General features: G+C 37.8%; 1 protein-coding gene across 4 annotated transcripts in view; it reads right to left on the reverse strand.

Moving 5' to 3' along the window:
* The window catches only part of ZBTB46 (zinc finger and BTB domain containing 46), a 55,831-nt gene that overhangs the window by 23,687 nt on the left and 10,251 nt on the right, over positions 1 to 21,893 (reverse strand). For 3 of the 4 annotated variants that reach the window (XR_014008585.1, XR_014008586.1, XM_081196182.1), the window contains 3 exons: positions 15,830 to 16,800; positions 8,115 to 8,396; positions 1,135 to 1,307 (listed from right to left, as the gene is read on the reverse strand). Coding sequence is in view for 2 of the 4 variants with exons in the window: in XM_081196182.1 (XP_081052308.1) it covers positions 1,135 to 1,307; positions 8,115 to 8,396; positions 15,830 to 16,766 (1,392 nt within the window). In the remaining 2 variants the exon portion in view is untranslated. The remainder of the gene's footprint in view (positions 1 to 1,134; positions 1,308 to 8,114; positions 8,397 to 15,829; positions 16,801 to 21,893) is intronic. The other variant, XM_081196183.1, reaches the window with a different exon arrangement.

Below are 21,893 nucleotides of genomic sequence, written 5' to 3' on the forward strand. Positions count from 1 at the left end.
ACCTGGTTAAAGAAGAAAGTTACTGCTTGGTGCCTAAAGATATAGAATGATGGTGCCAGGCGAGCATATACTTTTCTATTTCAAAGCACTACCATGAAGGAAAGGCTATGAAGCCAAGAAGTAGGCCATGATATCTTATGAGAGACCTTGTTAAGTGAGACCCAGAAGGGCAATTTGTGTACCAACATTTTTTGATCCTTAGTACCAAACTGTTAAATTCTGGCATTTCCAAAAAATATGTGTAACTATTCCCGACCCTGCTCCAGTTTCTTTTATCCACCCCCACCCTTAACTACATTTTAGTATTGTCTAATTTAAAAGGACTAATTACTGGATATTTTCAAGTTTTGAGTTATTTGCATCATATTACTTGTATGCTACACAGTTCTTCCCTATGAGACATAATGGGTGATTTAGTTGAGGTGGGGTGGAGATGTAATTACTACTGAATACTTCCATCAAGTTGTTTGTGATTATGACAGTTTTCTTTCACTTTTTTAAAATCAGGGGAAAAGTTGTTTAACTAATAATAATAATAATAATAATAATAATAATAATAATAATAATAATAATAATAATAAATGATACATTTTACAAGACCAGATACATTTACAGGAAGAAAAATTATTCCTGCCACACTTTTTGATATTTAGAATAATTATTGCCCAAGTTTTTAAACAGTAGATAAATGGTCCTTAGGAAGCTCTCAATTCTGTACATGCTTGATTCTGGTTGCTAGGACTCTGAAGTATTTTTTCTAGTCCGGCCTTTATGTTTCCTTTAAAAAGTTCAGGAAAGTATTTCTATAATATAGGGATCTGAAGACCAAAACCATTAAGTGGGTTGCAAGAGTTAGTATTACATATTTCCATAAACATACTGCAGTTTGGAACAGAAGGAACAAATTACTCTGTGCATTTTTTGTATTTTGATAGAATTTCACAAAGCAGTAAAGGTAAAGGAGAGTACCACATTATGGACAATACAAATAGCCTAGGTCTGTTACAAATTTGAATAATTCAAATTTCTAAGATACATTAAGAATAGCAAACTGAGCATGATGACACAATTTCAGTTGTAAGTTTTATAACACTTAAAAACTAGCAATACCCCCCCAGATAACTATAATATTACCTGAGTTGAAGGCATCACTCTTTTCACAGTATCTGGTGATATTTCACCAGAAGAGGGGATGATGGTAGTGGGGCTCTGAGTGGCAAGGTGTGATGAAGGCAGCAGAGGAGGAGTTGATGCTTCCACTTTGCCATCACATTCACCCCTTGAACGATTCAAGTTGGTGCCAGACCCTGAGGAACACAGGAAACGAGTCTCACCCACATGAACTAGCACCAGCTGGTGGTTTTACAAAAGGCAGGGAATGAACAGCTGTAGCTTAATCTTCTGTCAGTGGGAGTGAACGAAGTGCCACAGAGATTCCAGGCCCATTGACTGTTTTAAATAGCCTCCCCACCCAAAAGTGTGGTGGGAATTATATCACACAGCAGCATAATGGTCACTAAAGGAAGTCAAAACAAGAAAAAGAACACAAGGCAGCACAAAAATGAGAACAACTTTCAAAAGATACAATGATCCGATATTTGTATGTGTCTAATTCATTGCCATTTCTTTAAAACTTCAAATAATTATTTTGAACATAAAAAGGACTAGGTTGTTCTTACTGTCATAATAGTCATCTCATTAGCAATTATGCAATCAGAAAAGGAATTTATGGAGCTCTGCTGCAGCCAGCAGTGGGAGACCCATGGACACATCAGACTCTAATAATGACTAGCCTGTTTAAGTTAGTCATAACTAGCATTGTTGCTGTTAGGGAAAGTAATACAAAAACAACACACATCCAGCTTAAACATAGCCCACACAAATAATGCATTATGGTACGAAAAGTCTTATTTTTTCTGAGTTAATTCACAGAGTTCTGGGACCACTAATGAATTACAGCCTCAAACATAACCTCACGATCAAATCCACAAGGTACAAATACTGTATATTTTTGTGTTGAAGGCACTGTAGTACAATATGCTGGGGACACAAGACATCACTATTCACACAAAAAGTGAAGTAAGTGTAGCAATTTATTTTCAAATATTTGCAGAATTTAAGTTAAACATACATGATAGAACACTGATTATTACGAAATACTAGACTTAACAGCCTAATCCCAAGACTTGAAATGGTAGCAATAGGGTGAGTAACACAGAGGAACCTGTGTGAGGCTACCAGACCAGTACTATGGTATGATTAACTGGTTAATTGAACCTTTTCTTACCAATAATGTATTTAGAAAACTGTGTATGTATCAAAATAAATTGTGTGATGATAGCATTATACACACACCACAAAACTATTTAAATTCTGATTATAAATGGTGGTTATAAAGAACTTTTATCCTGAACTGCAAAAGCAAGAAAGAAGCACAATCCTATTGAAGGCATAGAATGAAATAGCAGTATCAGAGCAACAGAATATATATGTTCTAAATCTTGTTAAAGTTAATGTATAGCAAGAAACATGTTCTATAAAAAGTACTTTTGAAAAATGACCACAACACAAACATTTTTCTTTAGCTTTTGAAGGTTTTTATGCATTGACTGTCACTTGATTTATAAAACCTAAGGTCAAATGTACATGTAACCTGATGCATAAGTTGCTACTATAAATAGTTTGAGATGACATAAAAAATAACATGAGGTACTAAACTTAAGACATATCAAAAAGCTATCATAAATAATAAGAGAGAAAATGTTTAAGAGCACATCTGAGCCAAAGGATTAGCAACTGTGTTTCCATATCACATTCATCCAAACACTCAATTTATACACAAGATTATTCATTCCACTGAAAAGCTACTCAGAAAGGATGAAGTAACAAAGGTTTCAAGTCTTACACTCTATTCCTTGGGTTCACAGCAGATTATATATATTATTTCAAAAGGTTTCCAGACATGTAATTTCCACATGTTTTATTTTTTTTTTTTTATAAAATTTTTATTGGTTTTACAACATTTTTAAGAAGAACAAACAAACACAAAAAGTGACAGACATACATGAATAGTTTCAAACATGTTTTCATAAACCTCTTTTCTTGAACTTCCCCATACCCCCCCTCTCTGCATCCCAATGTCCATAATTCAACTAGCAACTCCCAGTTGTTACTTTCTAATCTCTGTCATCTTAGTCCTCTTAGACTAAGAGGACTAAGAATTTCCACATGTTTTAATCTTGAATAGTGTATTGCAAATACATTGATTTGAAAGCAATATGACACATTTCACTTTCAGCCTCATATAAATAACTTATTTTGGTGCTTTTAATTTATTTGCTTATTTTAATAATGCTTTTTCATGTCATGTTATCAAATACTGGGCCCACTGCTGACTTCCCATAAAGTCCCAATGATATTTTATTATTATTAAAATGATTGATAAATACCTAAATATCATTACACAGATTCCACTATAAAACAATGACATCATTAAAGTTTAATATTTTGAAGTCCCTCAAGTGTTTAATTGCCCTAGTTAGTAGAAACCTATTCTAAATACAAGCCTTTTGTTTGCAAAAGCCCCAAAACTGTTGGACCTCCTCCTAGAGGAGGTAAGGAAATCTTATTTTAATGTACATACTGCCTTCCAAACAGAATCTGACTTACAAAAAATACACAATACAGCAAAATTAAATGCAGGAGGTAATGGCAGCATCAGATCAAATCAGTTAGGGATGAAATAGTTTTTAAAGCCTGGGAAATTAAACTGACACCAAAAAAGCGTAGGTGCAAGGTAAGTCTCATTCCATCAAGACGCTATCCCTGAGAAGGCTCTCCCTGGTCGCCACTCACTGTACCTCAATTGATGGACGCATCTGGAGAGGAGTCTCCAAAGACTACGTCAACTGGGACTTCCGGGTTGGCGCCATCGCCGAATGGCGGACTCCCTCCGAGCTCCGGAGGGAGTCTGCTCGGCAGGGGCTGGGTCCTACCGAGCCGGCGACGCGGGGACCCTTAAAAACCACGGGCACGGAGCCCGTGGACATGGTGACTCGGCTGGCACCGCTAGCGCCCTCCCGACTCGTGAAGGAGCCTTTTTAAAGGCTACGGAACGGGTGCCGGGGAGTGGCATGGTGCTGTGAGTCCTCTGCTTTCCCTGCCGAGCGAAGCCGCATGGCATTCGACGGAGAGCGCTGACTTCTTTTATTGAAAATTCGGACTATAAACAACAACCCGTGAGTAATTTGGAAACCGGGTTTAAAAGGAGAAAAAAAGATATTTTTTTCGGATTCGGCACGAGCGGGGGAGATCCAAAAAGGAAGTCAGCCCCCCCCCTATTGTAAACATTCTAAAACAAGGATTGGGTAACCAAGGTCGAGAGAGAAGCGTTTTTCTGTTTAAAAATTATTAATTCCACGATGGGAAATTATAAGAACTGTGCTGGAGGAGAAGAGTGGAGGGTGAGAACGAAAATGCAACCCCCCCAGGGAACCGGGGCGATTTGTGAGAGAGCCTGGTGGAGAGAGACGGAGACTTTGACAGCTGTCAAAGTAGCTGTCAAAGTTGGAGAATATAAAGAGGACTTTGCTATGAGGACTTTGCTGGTTAATTTTGCTACAATTTGCTACAATTTGGATATAAACTGTTGAAAATAAGGAATAACAATTTGACTTTTGGATCAGAGGAAACAAAGTTACTACAATCCCCCTAGAGGGGTTTCGGGACATTACAAGAACGATCGTAAGTGGAAAAATACTCTTGGAATCGTACAGGACTTGTTATCTCCTGGGAAAGCTGCAAAACTGAAACAGTATTTCGTCTACAGAGGTGTTTATATTAAAGGAGACAATAGAATTTTCTATTGAAGAAAGGAAGGGACTGGACGTAAGTTTTTGTTCCTGAACAACAACAACCTCTGTAGAGGTACCAAATTTCTGAATTAGAACGTTTTAGCAGCGGAACAGGACAAGAAATCTGAAAAAGTGAGAAAAAAGAACAAAGGACTGATTACGACCTGGAAAGAACAAGGGGGGAGCTATAAAGACCAAGGAAACTAAAGGCCCAGTGGGGGCCTTCTTCAAGTTAAACATTATTAAAAAAAAAAATTTAAAAGGAAAAAAACCGGCAAGGTGGAACTGGGGGAAAAATTGGCCATGGATTTGAGATCTCCAGGCTGACAATAGACAGATTGATGGATATGGGGAATTCAAACCGGGGAGGGGGGGGAGATTTGGAATCCAAAGGCTGTGCAACTATTTTTTGAATCTTTTTATATCCTTTATTTTTTATATCTTTTTATATCTTCTTGTATACTACTTTATTTTGATTGGACGTGTTTATTAAAAAAGGGAATTCGTGGAAGGAAACTGGGGTGGACTTTGGGGAAATTTTTTTTTTTCTGTTAATGATGAGGGATGGCGGAATGATTGTATAATTTAAATTGAATAGTGGGTTAAACAAATTAAGCTTTAAATTGGGAGTAAGAGCTTGTAGAACTAAATTAATGAAAGGGGAATACAGTTGGGAGGGGGATGGGGGAGTCCCAGAAAGTTGGCAATGAAAGTAAGGTTTTAAGTGTGTTTTATTTTTCTTTTTTCTTTGTATTTCTATCTTTTGTGTTTTGGAAACTTTAATAAATATGATTTTAAAAAAAAGACTACGTCAACTGATAAATAGCAAAGTATTTTTGAAATAGTTCAAAGCCTCTTTTCTGTTGCCCTCTTACAAGAGACGTTTAAAAAAAATCAGGTTTTTGGGTAGTGGAGGTGTTAATTTACTGTTTCAAAGTTTTGGAATGTTTCTATAAAATACATAAATAAAAATAAATCTAAAAAATACAAGAGATGAGCTTGGATTCACTGCATATGTACTTGGAAGCAAGTTTCACTGAGTTACTCATAGTTACTTATGATTGCAACCTTAATGTGTTCCAGTGGATTAAATTATCAAAATATATACAATTTCAGCATATTAAATTTCAGCAAATAAGCAAAACTCAAACATTACTCAAGATATCACCCAAAGCTACATTGCGTTAAGTTTTACCTGTTTTCAAGAATATTCAGAGAACCCTGCTAGATCAGGCCAAGGGCCTATCTATCCATTCTAGAAGTCTGTGCCCACAGTGGCCTATCAGATGTCTATAGAAAACTCACATGCAAGACATGAGTGCAACAGTACTCGTCAGAGACCATGAATCAATAAAATAAAAACCACCCAACACTTTTTCTTCTTCTAATATTAAACAAAAATATCTGCCAAATACCTTCTTAGTTTATTTGTGGCACCAATATCAAGAAACCCATATATTTATCCCTTCTACGTCAAAGGTTCAAGTTCTACATTTTGCTTTCCCTTGTGTCACAAACTAAAGCACTGCCATGGCATCCTTTCCACATCAAGTTCCTGAGTGGTCATATCAAAGCGGCAAGAAACATTTAAAATATTGGGATTGCAAGAGAAATACAAATAAAAAGTTGCTCAGCATACTCAATGAATCTACGATGCAATAAACACTTGAGAAACACTTCAAATGAGACGAGATCACAGTGTTATTCTGCCTGCCACAAGGTAGTCTCAAAGCTACAAAACAAAAACTGACAGTTTGACCCTATTTGTGCTAGGCAACAGTTCCTGCTGAATATATATTGGTGGGGGGCTTAGTAGCTTAGTTGCATTTGATATCCCATTTAGGTTACCTCATCTCTCCCCATTCCTCCTGGTAATGGCAGAACATGGTATTTAGTAGAAGTGAAATTCACGGAGCACAACTATACAATCAATACAGTGAAGTTGTTTCATGACTGAGTGTGACTTAGCTGGATAACAAACACGCTGTGTTTTTGGCCCACACATACTGTCTTCTTTGCCACCTCCAAACTTGTACCATAGTGAAAGAAATTAAATGTTTACTTAAGACCTTCTGTTTCTGTCATTTAGGAAATACTGAACACACAATCATCTTAATTGTATCTTTAGCCCCATCTGTTAGTTTTTGATCCCATATCAAGAGGATTTATTATGGAGCAAGGCTTTAAAAAGGGATGCCTTTTCCTATCTGCTTGGTAAACAAATATGCATTTGATTGGCTAACAAGATGAGCAGCAACACACCAATAAAAACTGCCAACCATCCTAGATTCATAGCCTAGATTATGGATTCACATTATTAAGTAAAAACAAATAGTCTTGTGGCACCTTAACCACTACAAAATTATTAAGGCACAAGCTTTAATATATGTCATTTGTTGTCAGCACTGCCCTTCTGCATTCTATGTAGCTCAGTGGCTACACAAAACAAATAAATGGACATAACTGTGCTCAGAATGTTAATATCCCAAAATTAATAGGAGAACATTTCAACCAATCAGAGCACTCTAAGTGATCTTAGGGTGGCCATACTTCAACAAGGGAACTAAAGAAAACTCCAGTGGGATGTGTGAATTAGCTTACCAGTAGCCTTATTTGTCTGTTCTGCTTTCAGGTTCTGCTTTCTATTTCTTCTTGCATTTCACTTTCCTCTCACCTCAACCCTCTACGAATCATGTGTATATATGCTTGCCAATTTAAGATTACCCTTCATGAGGCTGATAGGGAGCAGATTCCAATTATCATCTTCTTACAAATGCCACTATCTGACCAGCAACTTTCGACAGACCAAGGGCCACCTGTCACAAATCTGCTGGTAACATAGTAAAAACCTGTGTCAGTTCAGGATCTTGCATGACTGAATTACTCTGCCTCACATGAAAAAGATACCTAAGAATAGAAAGCTAGTATTTCAGGAGGAAGGCAAGGCTATAACTCTTCTACACGCAGGGTATTTTTCTGTATGGAGCAACACTTAACTGTGCAAGCCCATCATCTGCAATATGAAATGGTATAATTAAGGCATAGGTTTTCCACTTATCTGCTGTTTGTGGGAGCTAGGCCCAAATATCACCTTGTTAAGACTCTACATGCATAGCACTCAAAATAATTGAGGTTGCATTACTTTGGGATGCACCATACAAGGATATAAAATAAGAGTGACTAGAACTGTTTTTTTTTTAAAATAACTCCTTTATGAATGCTTTTAACTTTAAAGTAGTGTACAAAGTAACAGCAACTTACAAGACAGTGAATGTGTGCCTTTGGGTAAGTATTCGAACAGCAGAGAACTTTCCTCTCCCAGCATGTCAGCTTTCAGGGACAACAAGCTGTTCTTGCTCATAAGGGCTGCCCGCAGATTAGCAACTGCTACAGCCTGGAGTGCATCTTCCTTCTCTGGAGTAAGAGGCTGAGAGAGATAACCAGCTTCACCTCCTAGGAGTGCTTCCTCGACATTTGCATAAAGGTCCACTCTCTCTATTCGGCTGTCGGAGTTGCTGGATTCTGCCCCTGTCAGATCCACACCTAAGTGGAAGAAAAACCCAACATTAGTAAACATATCACAATAGAGTTCTCTCAGCCACATGTACATTTGTAGCACTTCCTCCATCCATCATTCCACAGCATCAGAATCAATATGCCTGCTTAAAATGAAGGAGCTGAGATTACTTTGTCTTTCCCCCAGTTTTATGATGCCTTCATCTGATGCTATAATACAACTGTTGCTATATTTGTGCAGAACACACTTTTGCAAATGCACTCATGTGCAGTACACACTTTTGCAAAGTTATGCACTCATTTTGCAGAATATACACTCCTGCTGCTAAAATAGTAGCGGTAACATCTAGGGAAATATGGCTGCTGCTGAAGACACTCTATACCAGCACTCAATAGTGCAATATCATTATGGACAAACAGAACCTTAATGCCCCCTTTATACTTGCTCAGTTGCAATTTATTCAAACAACATATCGCAACTTCACAACATTATGAATATTGTCCTTTGAATATATTAATCTTTTCCCAATGACATGCATCTCTACAGAAAGAGGTGGAGCTATAACCAGTATGCTCTCACAAGCTTGTTACTCCATTCTTTCACATAAAGATTACAATTACATAGAATGGCAACATGCCTTGGGTTTTGCAACAACTTTCAAAAATCAAGTATCAAAATGTTAAAGATTGTTTAATTGTCCAATTGTTAAGTGCAGATGTTGACAGTTTCTAGAACAAGTTGTTATATACTATACATGATTATTGAATGGCAATGTATGCAGATTAAACATGCCCACAAAACATTAAAATTCATCCAAAGTCATAGAGAAAATCAGTGAAATAGGTAAGTTAAGACTACGTCCCGTATAGTAAGGCCTTTCTTTATCTGAGCTGCCACTTGGGGTCCATTTTTAAAAGAAACTATGTTAAGAATTACATAAATGATTACCAACGTTTTTTACCCTGCATTTCTTTTTATATTATACAGTACATAGTTCATGGTCACAGGGCTTTCGCTCCTCCCTTCTTTTTGCTGCCCCCTGAAAATTTGCTTCTTGGGATTGGTGGAATGGTGTGAGTGAGATATGATACAGGGGCTGCTGATGAAGCAGGGAGGAGTTGGTGAAAATAATCACTCCCTTAACATGAACAAAGGAGTAACTTAGGATACAACCTATATAGTTCACAAAATGGTAGCAAAACTAACTGTGGGTGTGGGTTTAAGAAATACTATAATTTGATATTTCAGGGGGAAAATAATGTCACATTTACTCATTTCCAGAAAACCTTCAGACGAATTTAGAACACCAAGTCTAAATCAGATGATTCTGTAAAAGCATTTTTTTTTAGATATTCTTCAATTATCATAAAAGTCTGATATATTTTGGACCAAATACAACGGACTAGTACATGCTTCAAATGGTGTGCATGTCTCAACACACTATGCACGGAATATAGAGAAGCCTCAGAAAGCTTGTTTTAGACCCATCTTGCCCTATTCATTTATTTTATTTAAATATCTATACACTTCTCTCTGAAAAACAAAACAAAAAATCACCACCAAAATAATCTAAAAGAAAAACCAAAAGCAATCTTCTAAACAGTTGCAAGATACCAGAGAAGATATTGATCAGATTCCCCAAGAACCAGTACACCCACACAATTGTTTTAATGCAAAATATACACCCACATAATTGTTTTAGCCTTTCAGATAGAGTGGAAATTAATCAAGTCTCCTGGGCAGTTTGAGTGCTGCCACCTACCACTGGTCACACATCAGATATAGGAGGAACAAAAAGTGTTTGGATTTGATATCCCGCCTTTCACTCCCTTTAAGGTGTCTCAAAGCGGCTAGCATTCTCCTTTCCCTTCCTCCCCCACAACAAACACTCTGTGAGGTGAGTGGGGCTGAGAGACTTCAGAGTAGTGTGACTGGCCCAAGGTCACCCAGCAGCTGCATGTGGAGGAGCGGGGCTCAAATGGGAGGAGGTGATCTTTTAGAAACGTTAGCTTAGCCCCAAACGGCTTCAAGGTCAAAGAAGATAGTACTGCGAACTGGGCCTGGAAACAAACTGCGAGACAGTGAAGTTGTACAATAGTTATTTTGTAAGATTATACTCTGGATGTAGCCAAAGCTTTGCCTACAATCCTGGCCACAGTCACCTTAGAGATATCCAGGAGTAATGTCAGATTTGGAAGCACTCCCAAGCTACACACACACACCTCGTTCAGCACAATCTCATTCAGAAGAGCCTGGGCAACAATTTTGACATCATCAAGTTTGCTAACCAACAGAATATCCATCTTATCCGATTTATGTCTCACTTTATTAGTTTCATAGAATCATAGAATTGTAGAGTTGGAAGGGAGCATGAGGGTCATCTGATTTAACCCCCTCCAGTGCAAGAATCTTTTGCCCAACTTGGGGCTCAAACCCAAAAACCTAAGATTAAGAGTCGCATGATCTACCAACCGAACTATCATCAGGTCTCATCCTACAATCACCTAGAAAATGAGTCAGGATCTCAACATCTTTCCTAGAATCAGAAGAAGCTGGGTATAATCAGCACACCTAATGACTGCCCAGCTCAAATCTCCAGACAAAGTTTCCTAGTGTTTCCATGTAGATTATAACAGCATTGGAACAAATTGGAACCCTGCAAACTGCATGCCATGGAGACAAGAAGCAGCTTGTCAGCGCCACTGTATCCTTAAAAAAGAGATCAGAACCAACATAAAACATTGTTGGCGAGACCCGTATCTATTAGACATACCAGAATAACATCATGTTCAATATTACCAAAGGTCACTGAGGTCTAACAAAACTCTTGCCTGCTCTGGTTCCAAGAGGTGACAGTCATTCAGCAGGAAAGCAAGGCCACCTCAGCCCTAGAACCAGGCTGGGAAACAGGGGAGGACTCCAACATCACATTGTTCTGTTAATTAATGCATTTCTACTTGCCAAATGGAACAATTCTGCTCCTCCCTCCAAGCACAGTTCTGAGTCTCCTAACCATCCAGAAAGGATTTGGGGGAGCTGTGGTGGCGTAATTGGGGGGGGGGAGAGCCCCCCTTGCACTAGCAGGAGTCCTTGTACTGGTTGCCACGAGTGCGCCAGGCTAACTGAATCCAGACCCAGATTTTTTAAAGGATCTAGGTTAGGAAAGCAGAACCTCATTCAGCCCAAGATCCATATGCTCTCATGGCCTACCTTCTAAGATCCACATAGCAGTGGTAGGCAGGGTCAGATGCAAAAATGGGCTGAGCAATGGATGAGAATCCTACCTCTTTACAAGAGATTCCATTCCAGCTATGCAAAAGTTTGAGGCTTCTACACATACACATATACCACATATCCACCCTCCTCCCAGGTATCCAAGAGGCATTATCACAGTTCACAAACACTGAACCAGACAAAAGCACTCAATCAAAGTGTGGCCTATAGAGGGGCATAGCCTAAGGAGAATCCTGAGGGCAAAACAGAGAGGCCTCTAGGCCTGAGATTTCACATTCCAGATCTAAGAAATCAGTTTCATTCAATAATCCCTGAACCACCCCACTACTATTCTCCCAACCTCCTAATTTAGCAGGTAGAAGGCAAACAGTTTTCAAGTACATAGTAAACAGCAACCTATCATGGTGGTTGGGCAGAAAAATTGTTTTTAGTTATCCTGCCTCAGCATTCTTCTTCCACACCCACATCATGGAGCTGATGAACCAAGAACTGTACTGTCCAAGATTAAATTTACTGCTGCAATATGAAGAAGGGCAAGTCCATGAACTATGATACAATGCTGATAGAAGTTGACACAGATAAATGAAAAACTTAATTAAATTGTGGGAGCTGTACCTGAGACATGGCAGGAATACGAATTGAAAACCCTCCTCCATCTGGTACTGTAAGGAGTCAGGGCAGTTATTAACTGGAAACTCAGATTTAATAACCTTAAAATAAAGCTCTCTTTTTAAGATGGGCCATTCTGAAAATTATATTTCTGCTTAGTGCCATCAAATTAAAAACAAAAATTAATACTGCAATATAAACTTAAACTAAACTAAAAAGAGAATAGTGTAATATACAAGAGATTTCACTCTGGCCTATGTGTGCAGCGGAGTGGAGGGAGGCAGAATGTTGCTTTGCACATTTGGCTCGGTATGTGGAAGGGACAGCCATGTAGTGGGTTAATAAACCTTTAAATAACATCCGAATCAGCCCCAAGAATGTTCCCTTGATAATATCACCAATGTATCATCCATATGACAAGGGCATTCAGAGGAGCATTCTGTTTGTGTGGTAAGAATTAGCCAACTGCATTATACTAAAATACAGCCCTGTGCAGGGCTTGATTTTTTAAAATAAACTAACAAAATGTTTACTTCAATAAACCTTATTATCTGAAATAAAGTATGTTTTCTGTCCTGACTAGTACTACTACATTTTTGTTTCCTTTAGAGCTCAGTTCACATTACTCTTCCTTGAATACTAACAGTGTGACAGGACAACAAAGTAAAGCCACAATCCCTGCTCAAAAGGAACATCTGCATCCACATTAAAATCTGGCCAGGAAGCCCAGCTAGGAACACAGCGTGTATATGAACTTCCATCTATGGGCACACCAAAGTAGGGTCTTCCTTTTTGTGGATTAACAATCACAGACTTCCTGGGTGATGTTTAACTAAGTCACATGCTGAACAGGGCATTGAAATCAAGTGACGTCCTCTGATTTCAGTAGATCTGCTCCTGTGATGACTTAGTCAGATACCATCTAATGTCATCTGAAAATCAATATTGGAAAAGCTTATAGATACAAAAACATTTCAAAAAAGGTGCTGGTGGGAGTGTTTGTAGATGTCAATTCCCAAAGCAATCTACTTTCTTTTTAATAATACATAGATTAGGTAATGTTTGAGTATTCAAAGGAAAGGAAAGAAAGGAACATGCCAGAAAAAAACAGAATAGTTTACACACAACTATATTTAAACTTTCAGGTAGGTAGCTGTTTTGGTCTGACGCAGTTGAAATAAATAAAAAATTGTCCAGTATCACCTTAGAGACCAACTAAGTTTGTTCTGGGTATAAGCTTTTGTGTGCATGCACACTTCTTCAGATTTCAACTGTTCCCATTCTTCCTGTGAAGGTAATTGACCTCTACAGTGCCAGACTTTAATACCACAAAATCCTACAGCCCAGTGGTTTTGTATTTACTTAATCCTATAAAACTATATCCCTAATATATGTGAATGACCCAATAGGAAAAAAATAATAATGCTACTCTTTCAGCAATTCAAAAAAAATCCTTGTTTTCATGCATATCAATAATTTAGATAGTTTTCTGCCTATATTAGCACTGAAAAGCAGACTGAAAAGATTAAAAATAAGCCAGCTAAATCCTTCATTTGATTCTCAACTACTGATATGAAGAAAATCTGCACTATGCATTGGCTTACAAATTTTGTTAAGGAGACCAATGAAAACAATGTATTTTTCCGTGCTTCTTAATTTATGTATATATTTTTATATGGTTGCCTTTTGGGGTCCAGCTCCTTGAAGGAAGCTTACACCATAATAAAGCACCAATCTAAACTGATATAACAAAGGTAGAACCACCAAAGGTACCCACCAATAAAAAACAAATTAAAAATATATAGGCCAGTTAAAATAATCAAGGAGAAGTAACAACAATAACAGCAGCTAACATTATCCTTACTCATATATCCCCAAGAATGATGTTCAGTTGTCTCTATACTAATGCACAGAGCACGAGAAATAAGATGAACTTGAGCTCTTAATACAGGATGGTAAAAATGATATAAAAGGCATTGTTGAAACGTGGTGGAATGAGACTCATGACTGGGAAAGCAGTAATTGAGGGGCATAACCTATTCAAAAGCAATAGACCAAACAGGAAGAGAGGAGGAGGAGCATTATATGTAAAAGATGTGTACACCAGTGAGGAAAGCCATGATCTGAAGCATGAAAGGTAGGTTGAGACTATTTGGGTAAGAACTGTATGAGAGGGAAATAGCAGTAACGTCACTGTGGGAGTCTATCACCCATATTTTATGAAATTGTTGTTCATCCTAATTAAGAGATAACCCTTCTGTGGCTTTTAGATTAATATGTATGAAATCTATTCAAACAGGATCAAAACTGCAAAATGGTAGGATTTTTTATTGAATCTTTAACTGGTGCTCCATATATTGCACCACTTACAGTGCAGACTGTCATTATACAACACAGAGTTTTAGCCCCAAAAGTACGTGTGCAGGTAGTCTTCTGTCAACTGCTGGTGTGTGCAATGCTCAGTGTGAATTAGTTTATAGCATGCTACCACATAGGCTTGCCTTACATCTGGTTGCAGTGATGGACTAAAAGCTAATGCACACTGAGCTTGGAAACAGTCTCATACTGTACTTCCTTAATGTAAACTGCTGCAGCTGACTGGCTGTTTTTCATCAACCACCAAGACTGAAGGAGGTTGACAGAGACCTAAAATTTGAACTGAGCTGATATTCCAAGGTTAACTGACAACACAGTCAGTAATTCCACTGTAGGTATGCCGTGCTTTGATGTGACTGATTTGGGCAGTAATGCAGGCCCTACACACAACCCTGGACAGTTACCAAAGGGGTTACATCTACCTTCTTTAAAATTCAGACTGGAAGAAAGCATTCCGGTAAGTAATCATTTTATTTTCTAAGAGCCAGTGTAAAGCCACAGGAAAACATTTAACACATAATTTACATGGTTATGCTTCATGTTGTATATGAAACAACATTTTTAAGCTTGAAAGTTTCCCAAGATGGCACTGCTGCATAAAAAAACACAAGTACAATACACAGAATTTGAATAAAATCTTCAAGAAACTGAGATGTTGACTATTATATAACAGGAAATGTGTTGGTTATTTTACATAAATGGATTTCCATTTTCAAAGATACTTCGTACCACTGCTACTTTAGAGAACATGTTATGCAGCTTTTAAAAGCTTTTTTTTCTGGTACAGAAATATTTGTGTTTCTCTTGTTAATTTATCTATTTAGGGCCTAATATAATTATTTTTCACAAGTTTTCATTAATAAATTCAGTTACTGGCACTGAGATATATAGCAGCTTGGGAGGGGCTGCCTTCAGATGTCTTCTAAAAGTAAAATAGTTGTTATTTACTTAGCATCTGATGGGAGAGCATTCCACAGGGCGGGTGCGGCTACCGAGAAGGCCCCCTGTCTGGTTCCCTGTACTCTCACTTCTTGCAATGAGGGAACTGCCAGAAGGCCCTCGGAGCTGGATCTCAAGTGAAAAGCAAGACATATCCTTTACGCTACTATACAAGTAATCGAATCATTAAAGTTTATGGTCTTTTAACTAGTATGCCACAAATGATTATGCATTCACATGAATGATTATACATATCACATGATATGATTCTACAGAGACAGAAAGAAAGAAAAAATCTTACTTGTTTCACGACTACTGTATGGCCATCCTTGGGCAGATAGAAAAGGTGGTACTGGAGAGCTTGTTCTGCTGTCATCTCCCAGTTGCTGTGTAATATGGCGCACAGTATCTTTGTTTTTTCTGTTCTTTCTGCGCCCAGTAGGCTGCCATCCATCTGCAGCGCCTTGTTCTGAAAAAGTATTCTGCATTGTAATATCTTTGGCAGACTGCAACTCATTTCCTCCATAATGAGATGGAGAGCTCTGTTCCTCTTTGATACGCAAGGATCCATACCCCATATCACTAGACCACAGAGATTGGGATGAAATGTCATCATGACTATCCATTTTTTGTTCTTGATCCTCTTTTCCATATGTGCTTCCTCCTTCATGACAACTAGCAATGGCTGAATCACCAGAGGAGTTTGCAGGACTTGTCCGCCGAGCTAGCCAGGGAGATATGCTCCTACCAGCCACCACTGCTGAAATCAAAGCATCTGTACTACTGCTGGAGGTTGCTCCAAGTTCATAATCAATAAAATCATCTGATGCATCAGACTTAATGCTTATGTCAAGAGCAGCCTTTATGAAATTGTGACAAGCTTGAACAATATCAGTCATCTGGAGATAGCTAGCAGCTGACATCACCTCAATAACATTCCTGCTGGTCAATGCAAGGTGTGCAGAGTACATGAAGTCAATGATTGCTTTAAACCCCTGGGCTGTTACAATATCTAAATGAGTGACCGTTGCCTGGTCAGAAGTCTTCTGCACCTGGCAGTACAGTGTCTTGAAGTAGCGACTGCTCCCAAGTAAAATGTTTTTGTGAGCCTTGAAAATCTTTCCCTCCACTATAATGCAAACATCACAGAGGATGCCATGCTGTCTTTGTTCATTGAGTTCTTGAAGCAGATGACGATAATGGGAGGCAATTTCCATGTCTTCCTTTCGATTATTCATTTAGAAATATTTGTGCTACTGCTTCCACACAGGTCTGTAAGGGAGAAAGAGAGAGGCATTATCACATTAAAGGGGCTGTCATACTATTTAAATCACCACAAAAATTCAGAGAGGCATTTAGCTATCTTTCCAAGTTTGAAGACAACAATAATTAAGGCATTATACTTAGAACAGAGAGTTTATTGCTTGACTTTAATATTGGATTTGCATTTAACAGGCAGGTTTTTAGAAATGCTAATGTCAGGTGGGGGGAGTTGGTAATTATTGAGATTACAGCAGCTGGGAGGAATGATTTAACCCATTCTTCCCCTGCTGAAATCCTCAGGAAAATCCCTCATTTTAGCAGCAATGGGGGGATTTTCTGGCCATGCAAATACCAGCTTCAGATAATGGACTTTCTCAGGCACACAGCAAGGGAATAAAGAGTTAAATTCCCCCTATCAGCTTGCTGTAAACACAATAATTATTACCCCTTCAACTAATGCTATTTGTGCTTTTAAAAACCTGCACATTAGATATAAAGAAGCACTTGAGGTCCTATCTGGCTTGGTCCAAGAGAATAGCCTGCACTGAATGTGTAAACTTGGACCATCAATATTCAATAGCTTTGAATATTCTTGAAGCTTTGAAGATAGCATGCCAGGATATTAACCTTTCAAAACTAATCAAGAGAAAGTATGACCTATTTACCACAACTACAGAGAAAAAGAGACTGAGATAAGCTTCCTGTGTTAAGGTATCAAATTTTAAGATCCTAGCAAGCTAGTGTTGTTAATTATGTTTGTAGAGGCAAAGCATCCTATAGCAGAACTCCTCAGGAAAGAAGTTACTAGATCCTGCGCGAGAAACAGCTGAATTCACGTCAACCTCAGCTAGGACTAAGGGTGGTCAGTGCCCACAGATTACGGTGATTGTTGGGAAGGGAGAGAAAACCAGGCAGATGTCAGAATTAAATGAAGAGTTCAAAACGAAGCAGGGCAAAGGCTAATAGAGTTCTGCCAAGAGAACAAGCTGGTCATCACAAACACTCTTTTCCAACAACACAAGAGACGACTCTACACATGGATATCACCAGATGGGCAGCATCGAAATCAGATTGATTATATTCTCTGCAGCCAAAGATGGAGAAGCTCTATACAGTCAGCAAAAACAAGACCTGGAGCTGACTGTGGCTCAGATCATCAGCTTCTTATAACAAAAATCAAGCTTAAACTGAAGAAAATAGGAAAAACCACTGGGCCGGTAAGATACAATCTAAGTCAAATCCCTTATGAATACACAGTGGAAGTGAGGAACAGGTTTAAGGATTTAGATTTGGTGAACAGAGTGCCTGAAGAACTATGGATGGAGGCTCGTAACATTATACAGGAGGCAGCAACGAAAACCATCCCAATGTAAAGGAAATGCAAGAAAGCAAAGTGGCTGATTTGGAGGGGGCTGATGGGAGTAGGCCCACTTTTTGTGATCCTATCTCTTTTTCTGCTCTTTTAGATGTGGCAGCCATTTTGTGTTGTGCCATGTACTCACAGCTGCCATTTCTGACTGGTGCCCACAGCACTTCAAAATTCCAGATGTGTTCATCAGCCCCAAAAGGCTGGAGTGTACAGATTAATTATAGCTTTATAAGACACTAGTCATTCCATTTTCTTTTAAATTTATCATAAAGTTACTTACAGAACCATTTTATACCATGTACTTTCTGTGCTCAATTGATATCTGCTGTTTATACTTTTCCATTGTTTTAAAAAGCTACTAAAATGCACCCATTCTAATGAATTTCCTTCAATGAAATTTTACATTCTCCTTTTCCTACCTGTACTATGCCTTGTAGGTCTTAAACTTTTGGATAAACTGTCTACAGAAATCTCTAGCCAAAACCATGTCCATAGTAAATAAAAAATAAAAAAAATATGTGGGCCATATTCCAATGCAGCAGCTCCACTGGCACAACAGACTCCCATGCACGCAACAGAACTTCAGTTCCCAATGCTCTCAAAATCAGCTGAGGAGATATTAGGGGCACACAGGGGGAGCATAGGAAACAGAAATTCCAGCACAACAGCAGAACCCCACTGGTGGACCATTGTATAAGAAAGTCTGACTAAAATGCATTATCTGCTGAAGTTATTATCTATTCTGTATACTTAGGAATAAGAGTACATGCACAAGCAGCAAATTGCTGCCAACTTTCCAACACCTAATCACACATGTGAATGCAGTTAAGTAGCTTCCACACAATATGACTTTATGATCCAATTTATTTTTCTATTACACTGTCATGAGTTAAGCTTGTTATTAATTCAGCTTCCATGCGAGAAGTGTCCTTCCAATGTCTTCAGATAATTCTTTGTTGACATTATACTCATTATCTTAGTCTCCCTCTCCTTTCCTAGCACTAGATAATTTCTCTTGGAAACACAAAGTCAGCTAATCACACAATGCAATCACCCACCCCCAGGTATTTACCAGCTTTAACCACATCTGGTTCACAGTTACTGGTAAGCATAATTGAATGTCCTTTAGCTGAGAAAGTGTATATCAGTGTGTGTTGGCTGCTTCAGCTATCTATTCTACATTTGGTTATATTTAGTCTTCTTCTAGAATAATTCTTCCTTTCCCATTTAGCCAACATGAAAAATAAGAGATGAGTCATTGCTAGGTTGACCTACTGAGACTTACAAGTGTCACTAAATTTCCTTGGATTAGGGCCAGGTTCTTTGATTCTATGCTAAAAACTCAATTCTTGCACCAAAGTAGCTCAATATCCGCAAAAGGGAATAATTTATGCAAATGACACAATACTATAAACTTAATTTACATCCTTCACTTTAGTAATAAAAACAATATTTTTGATAACCTGGCTTTTAATTGAATTTAAATAAATGTGTACATTATATTTCATAAATGCCTTCGAGGGTATTCAGGCAACATGAGATCACTTCTATCAATCTATCTATTAACTTTTTAAGTAAACACCCATTAGAAAAATATCAATTTAGTAATCTAATGTATAGAATATTCCCAACTACAATCACTTCACAAAGGAATAAATTCAAATTCCATCAGTACTGTGGACGATCCAGATTTTACAAACTGTATATACATAGATTACAAACGAGCACAGTTAAATGTGATTCAGGGATGAGGAAGCAAGCATTTCTGTGCAGCTAGAAAGGTGGCAGACCTTCCAGAATCCTGAATCCCCGAGTTTTTGCTTAGTGTCAACCCCACAGATTAGGCAACAATTTTTAATCTGCAGACTAAAGCTTAAAATGTCTCCCAATGACATCTTCATAGACAGTAGCAGCACACTGTTCTTCATACTATTGCTTCCCAGACAGATGAAGTCCTAAAGGAAAACATCTAACCATAAATGACCACTAAGAATTTTCAGAATTTGGGAGCATCCAAAGAAATGAGGTTCAGCAAATGAGCTTTTCACTATGCTTGGAAACTAAGCACACTTCTCACGGTGAAACCTTAATGAACTGCATGTTATCTTTTTTTCACAGTGATAATGGAAAGATAGTTGCCTTCAAGTTTAAGTGAATTGTCCCATTTTCTGCAAAATTGCAAAAAAGTGTAAAAATGCAACTGTAAACAAAAGGTATCTCTCACCACAATTAAGAACATAATCTGTGTGGGAATACCAAACAGAAGTCTAGACTGCCACCACTTAGCAGAAGTTTCTAAATACTATATGAGAAAAACAGAGGGCCAGCTGAAAAAGAGAAATGTTTTAACAGGTGTTCTGTGTCCCATTCAATAGTATTTGCTGATATCAGTAGCCAAATGTAGTCAGGCTTTTTGTGAAATCAAAATCCACAGCAATGCCTTCCAGTGTGGTAATGAGAGAATGTAGGACTTCCACTTCATCCCAACATTCTATTCAAACACAGCTCATCTTTTTATGAATTCCTTTCTCTTCAATATGCTTCACTCCATGCTACAAAATGCCATAATAACAGAACTACTGAATTGTGCAGTGTGGTGCATGCAAAAGAATGTAGTTCTTTTCAAACGTTTCTCAACATTTGATTGACTATTTGTAGGTCAATTAAACGTTGAGAAACAACTTCAACTCTATAGAACTGAAGAGATATAGTTACAATTTAATTACAGTTCTGCAATTAAATTAATGAAGAGAAAGAACAGGTCTTGAAAAATGCAATCCCAAAAATTTATCAGGCATGGACTATCAACTTTTGCAGGTCAGATTTTCTGGTTCTTACCCCTAATATGAAAGAGGCACCTTACTTTTAGGACACCTAATCTTAATACTAGCTGATATCACAAGGAGGAACCTTTAACAAGGTACAGTAAAGTTGTTACTCATACGGCTAAAAACACAATTAGGAAACCCCATAGAATTATTTATTATTTCATATTGAAATGTTGACCGTGATTAACTGCATCACAAACAAAGAACTTAACAATGTAGCTATGGATTTAAAGTGGATATGCACCTTTATAAGGGGATTATGATGGCAAAAGTATGTATCATAAAGTGGGTTGTATTAATTTCCTAGAGTGAAGAAGTGTACAATTTAAAACAAGCAAGCATGCAAACAGAAAGAGGATGTCCTGAACCCTTTCAACATATATACTCCCCCCCTAAAAAAATTGCTTCTTCCCCTACAGGTGGGTGTTAGTTCTCTTCAAAGAACCATACTGTGAGCATGGAGAACAAAACATGAGTGGAAGTTTCAGCACTATTCCCCCACCCATGCTTTACTTTCAACACCCCTACATTTTTTTTTATTTTTTTTTTAATAAATATTTTTATTGCTTTCCAGATACAAATATAAAGGCAGATATAAGAAAAAAAGATATAACAGAAAAAGAAAAAGAAGAAAGAAAGAAATCCATCTTTCAAGAACATTTTTCCATCACCAACCGGACTTCCCCGCATCTCCCTCACCCTGCATTCTTTACAATAAAGATATCAGCAAATTATTACCTTGTTTCATGCATTCTTTGTACTTTTAAAATAATACATTTTAAGTTTAAGATACCTGTTATCAATTTACTTTTACCTTGGATTAAATATAATGTTACTTTAAACTTTGATCTTTTCATAATTATAACTTAATTTCTCATATCGCTCAGTCTTGTTGCTGGAGCTAT

This window comes from Podarcis bocagei (assembly GCF_964188305.1).
Source record: "Podarcis bocagei genome assembly, chromosome: 5".
NCBI lineage: Eukaryota > Metazoa > Chordata > Lepidosauria > Squamata > Lacertidae > Podarcis > Podarcis bocagei.